Source organism: Austrofundulus limnaeus, unplaced genomic scaffold (assembly GCF_001266775.1).
Source record: "Austrofundulus limnaeus strain Quisiro unplaced genomic scaffold, Austrofundulus_limnaeus-1.0 Scaffold358, whole genome shotgun sequence".
NCBI lineage: Eukaryota > Metazoa > Chordata > Actinopteri > Cyprinodontiformes > Rivulidae > Austrofundulus > Austrofundulus limnaeus.
The window spans coordinates 623,832-628,917 of record NW_013952760.1 but is presented as its reverse complement, the minus strand read 5'-3'; the positions used below and the strand labels follow the sequence as shown (position 1 = coordinate 628,917).

Genomic DNA, 5,086 nt, shown 5'->3' with positions numbered 1-5,086 from the left:
ATTATGCTGAGTCAGGCTTGATTTTTAATCATCTTTTCCTGTTAAATAAATAAATCAAATCAAATCAATCCTAACCAGATGAACCACCTCAACTGGCTCCTCTGGACGTGGAGGAGCAGCGGCTCTACTCTGAGTCCCTCCTGGATGACTGAGCTTCTCTGCCTATCTCTAAGGGAGAGCCCAGACACCCTGCAGAGGAAACTCATTTCAGCTGCTTGTATCTGTGATCTCCTTCTTTCAGTCACTACCCAAAGCTCGTGACCATAGATGAGGGTAGGAACATAGACCAACTGGTAAATCGAGAGCTTCACCTTCTGGCTCAGCTCTCTTCACCACGACAGACCGGTWCARCGTCCACATCACTGCAAACGCAGCACCAATCCACCTGTCGATCTGCAGCTCCATTCTTCCCTCATTCGTGAACAAGACCTGAGATACTTAAACTCCTCCACTTGGGGCAGGACCTCTTCCCCGACCTGGAGGCAGCACGCTACCATTTTTCAGCTCAAGMCCATGGTCTGGGATTTGGAGGCACTGATCCTCATCCCAGCCTCTTCACACTCGACTGTGAACCACTCCAGCGAGAGCTGGAGATCAGGATCTGATGAAGCCAATAGGACCACATCGTCCACAAAAAGCAGAGATGTGATCCTAAGGCCACCGAAAAGGATCCCCTCAACACCTTGACTGTGCCTAGAAATTCCGTTCATAAAAGTTATGAACAGAATCGGTGACAAAGGACAACCTTGGCGGAGTCCAACTCTCACCTGAAACAAGTCCATCTTACTATCAGCAATGTGGACCAAGCTCTGGCACTGGTCGTACAAGGACCTAACAGCCTGTATCAACAGGCCTGGTACCCCATACTCCTGGATGCCCCCCCACAGGAGTCCCCGAGGGACACGGTCGAACGTCTTCTCCAAGTCCACAAAACACATGTAGACTGGTTGGGTGAACTCCCATGCACCCTCCAGGACCCTRCTGAGGGTGTAGAACTGGTCCGCTGTTCCACGACCAGGAAGAAACTCACATTGAGCTTCCTGAATCCGAGATTCGACTATCCAACAGACCGTCCTCTCCAGGACCCCTGAATAGACCTTACCAGGGAGGCTTAAGAGTGTGACCCCCCTGTAATTGGAGCACACCCTCCGGTCCCCCTTTTTAAACAGGGGGACCACCACCCCAGTCTGCCAATCCAGAGGAACTACCCCCGATGTCTATGCGATATTGTAGAGTTGCGTCAACTAACGCAACCCCACAACATCCAGAGCCTTAAGGAACTCTGGGCGAATCTCATCCACCCCTGGAGGCGGAGCCTTGCCACCGAGGAGCTTTTTAAACACCTCAGTGACCTCGGCACCAGAGATTAGAGAGTCCGACCCAGGGTCCTCAGGCTCTGCTTCCTCCTGGGAAGACATGTTTGTAGGATTCACTCCAAACCAGTTTAGTTAATTTAACCAGAACCTAACCACAGAACCACTTTAGAGCCTGAACCACTAAGGACCCTTTAAAGCCAGTCTGATTTACTTAGGACCCTTTAAGATCATTTTGATCCACCCAGGACCCTTTAAGGCCAGTCTGAACAAGATCAGTCTGAACCACTTAGGACCCTTTAAGGTCAGTCTGATCCACTCCAGGACCCTTTAAGGTCTGTGATTTATTTTGGATCTGTGTAAACCTGTAGGATGGACAGGTGTATAAAAAGGTGAACAGATGGACAGGTGTTTAAAAAGGTGGACAGGTGTATAGCAGACAGGTGGAACTAGAGATTGAACAGGTGTTTTAATGTGTTTGGACCTTCTTCACATCCTTGTTGGGAGTGGACGACCTGCTGGCAGGTGAGCGACTTCCTGGACTGCTGACTCCGTCGACAGACTCTGACAGACAGACGGACAGACAGGTGAGTCAGGTGAGAACTGCTTCAGTTGTTTCACTGGTTTTACTGGTGAGGTGTACCTGTACTCTTTGCTGAGATCATCTTTGCCGCTCTGCCGCCCCCTGCTGGTCTGGACGCCTAAAACACAAAAACAGAATTTAACTTTAAATTTAACATAAATTTAGAATTTATGAAACTTGTGCCAATCACAAACCAAATATGAATCAGTCAGAATAAATCTATATTTACATAATGTGAAATTAAATTAATTGAAAATGAATTTCACAAACTGAAACTGAATTGAACGCTCTGAATCTAAATTAATTTGCTTTGAAACTGTATTTTCTTGTATTAAAAAGTCAGTTGGATCACTTTCAGATCTATAATTCAGTTTAGAGTAATCAATCACAGATTAACAGATTCAAATTAATTCAGTTTCAATTTGATAAATTTTATTTTCAAAGCAGTGCGTTTAATTTCACATTCTGTAAAAACAGATTCAGTCCGAACGATTCAAATTCAGTCTCTTCCCATACATCAAAAGCAGCTCTCCTCTACAGACTGGACTGGACTGGTCTAGTTCTGGGGTTCAGAGTCTCCAGAAAGGGAACTGAAGACTCCAATAACCCTCAGATGTTTTTAAAAATTTTAAAGGAAGTGAATCGTTAACGCTCAGGTGAGACTCACCTGTTCTACCAGAAACACAATCAATATCTTACCTTCATGGCTTCAGGATCCTTCGCTGCTGCTTTACCTGAGGAGGAAGAGAGACGTTAGACCCTTTTACCATGACRACCAGGAGATAAGACAGGAAGTGATCTGTCTGGAAAACAGGAAGTGATCAATCTGYGCCACTTTCACGTACGGACAGTGTTAACTCAGATTTGAAGCGTCATCATTTTTATATTTAATAACTGATCACATCTGTGATTGACAGGCCAACACAAACCTCCCATCATGCTTTGCTCCTCCTGGGTGGGGCCATTTTTGACGAGAGCGGAGTCTCCATCCATTGTTGCTCCTGCACAGATGAGAGGAGGAGAAACGACTTTTAACAAGTTAAAAAAGGTATAAATTAATCACAACACAAACAACTGATCCAGCTGCTGATGTTCACTTTTACACATGAAACCTGCCTCAGAACCTTTGAGCCATGGATCAGAACACTTTCATCCCACCAGAGACAAACTCAGCTCAGTCATCAGTGAAAAAGTCTTCATCATGTCCAACGTCCTGCAGAACAGAACCGCTTGATGGTCCAGCAGCTGAACCTGATGAACTGACCAGATGTTTGGTTTTATCTAATCTGTTAATCTGACTGTAGATTTCAGAGAATCTCAGATTTAAACAGATGAAGGACTGGTCCTGTCCCTGGTCTGTGGTCCTGTCCCTGGTCTGTGGTCTGTGGTCCTGTCCCTGGTCTGTGGTCCTGTCCCTGGTCTGTAGTCCTGTCCCTGGTCTGTGGTCCTGTCCCTCACTGTCCACTCATCATTCATACAGGAAGTGATGAAGTGATGAACCGACAGTCAGAAATCCTGAAGAAGGATTTTATTCTTCTGCTGAATGCAGTTAAAAATCTCAACATGGATGTGTTCCTCAGTGGACCTGTTCCTACAGCCAGAGGAGGAGCTGAGAGGTTCAGTAGACTGTTGGCTCTTAATGGTTTTTTGGAAAAGTCCTGTGCTGACCACTCTGTGAGTTTTATGGATAACTTTGACCTCTTCTGGGAAAGAAAACATCTCTTCAAGTCTGATGGAATGACTCTGAATCAAACTGGAGCACAACTTCTGGTTTCCAATATGAAGTATTTCCTGAACAAAGTTTGAGCTGGAAACAAACAACAGGAAAAACCACAACAGCTGACGTCTGAAGGACATCTGAAGAAAACTGAGATATCAGTGGAACACAGTGTGCCAGTTACTGATAAGGAGACAGCTTCAGAATCAGAACCAGAGAGAGAGGAGTTACTTCAAGCTGCAGAACCGGAAGAACAACTGGATTCATCAGCATCACAAACAGAGGATCTCTTGGACTCTGAGACCCCAACAGGACAGCAAGTGGAATGCCCCCTCCTGGATTTTACTAACATGAAAGAACCTAGTGAGATTAAGATCAAACAAACACCACACCCAAATCCTGCTAACTCATCTTCCAGCCCCAGGCACTAAACCAAGATCTACATTAAGTCACAGAGCCCCACCACCACCTCTGACCCTTCCACACTACTGTTGAACTCTGTTGAACCCTGTGTCTGACCTTTAAATAAATATTACCATAACAGACCCAAACAGCAGCCTTGGCTAGAACCAGAACCAGAACAACGGGGAGAACCTGCCCCTGGTCCACAGCACCTCTGAGGACGGACCGAGGGAGGAGGAGGAGGGGCCAGAACCAGAAAAACTGCAATACTGTTGGAATCTAGACCCCCTGAACCGGAACCGCAAAACCACACAGCATGCAATCTGGAGCAGAGGAGGAGGAGGAGGAGGAGGAGAAGAGTAGGCCTCAGTAAGCTCACAAACCGAGCTGCCTCAACGATGCAGCAACAATTAAACTCTGATTCTGGTGTCTCCTCCTCCTCTTCCTCCTCCTCCTCCTGCACACACATCCTCCTCCTCCTCCTCCTCTTCCTCCTCCTGCACACACATCCTCCTCCTCCTCCTCCTCTTCCTCCTCCTGCACACACATCCTCCTCCTCCTCCTCATCAGGAGCCTGCAGGCTAACCGGGTCCATGCGGCGCTCCCAGAACAGGAACTCTCTCTGCTGCTGCGGCCTCCTGAGCTCCGGAGGTCCGAGGCTCCCGGAGGAGACGTGTTGAGGAGCAGGAGGAGGAGGAGGAGGAGGTGATAGGAGAGGAAGAGGAGGAGATCTTACCTCCTGCTGCTGCTCCTGATGCTCCTGCTGCTGCGGTCCGTCTGCTGCTCCACCCTGCCGCCGCTCTGAGAGGGAGGGGCTGCTGTTACCACGGCAACGGCAGACCTTCCCCTCTGGCGGGAAGATGCTGCGGGTTGCCGTGGTAACCGGCAGCATCGCAGAATCTTTTCAGCTCATCTTCATTTTGATTGGACGGGAAGTGACAACAGTCTGTTGAGTCTAAATGAAAGTTTTAATGTTATTTAATGTTTAAAAACTTTTAATAAAAATGTATATATTCAGAGTCAAGAAGATTAGAGTGTGATTTTATTTACACACACACACACACACACACA

The 5,086-nt window shown here is 47.2% G+C and overlaps 1 protein-coding gene across 3 annotated transcripts in view; it reads right to left on the bottom strand.

Annotated features, from left to right (window-relative positions):
* The window catches only part of maptb (microtubule-associated protein tau b), a 7,924-nt gene extending 2,860 nt beyond the window's left edge, over window positions 1-5,064 (bottom strand). Inside the window, exons 1-5 of one of the 3 annotated variants that reach the window (XM_014023184.1) lie at window positions 4,752-5,064; window positions 2,826-2,897; window positions 2,596-2,630; window positions 1,957-2,014; window positions 1,798-1,877 (exon numbers count right to left, since the gene is read on the bottom strand). In XM_014023184.1, coding sequence (XP_013878638.1) covers window positions 1,798-1,877; window positions 1,957-2,014; window positions 2,596-2,630; window positions 2,826-2,889 — 237 coding nt within the window. In that variant the 5' untranslated portion in view covers window positions 2,890-2,897; window positions 4,752-5,064. Of the gene's footprint in view, window positions 1-1,797; window positions 1,878-1,956; window positions 2,015-2,595; window positions 2,631-2,825; window positions 2,898-3,012; window positions 3,272-4,751 lie in introns of those variants that run through there. The other 2 variants (XM_014023182.1, XM_014023183.1) reach the window with 2 other exon arrangements.
* Window positions 5,065-5,086: the final 22 nt, after the last annotated feature.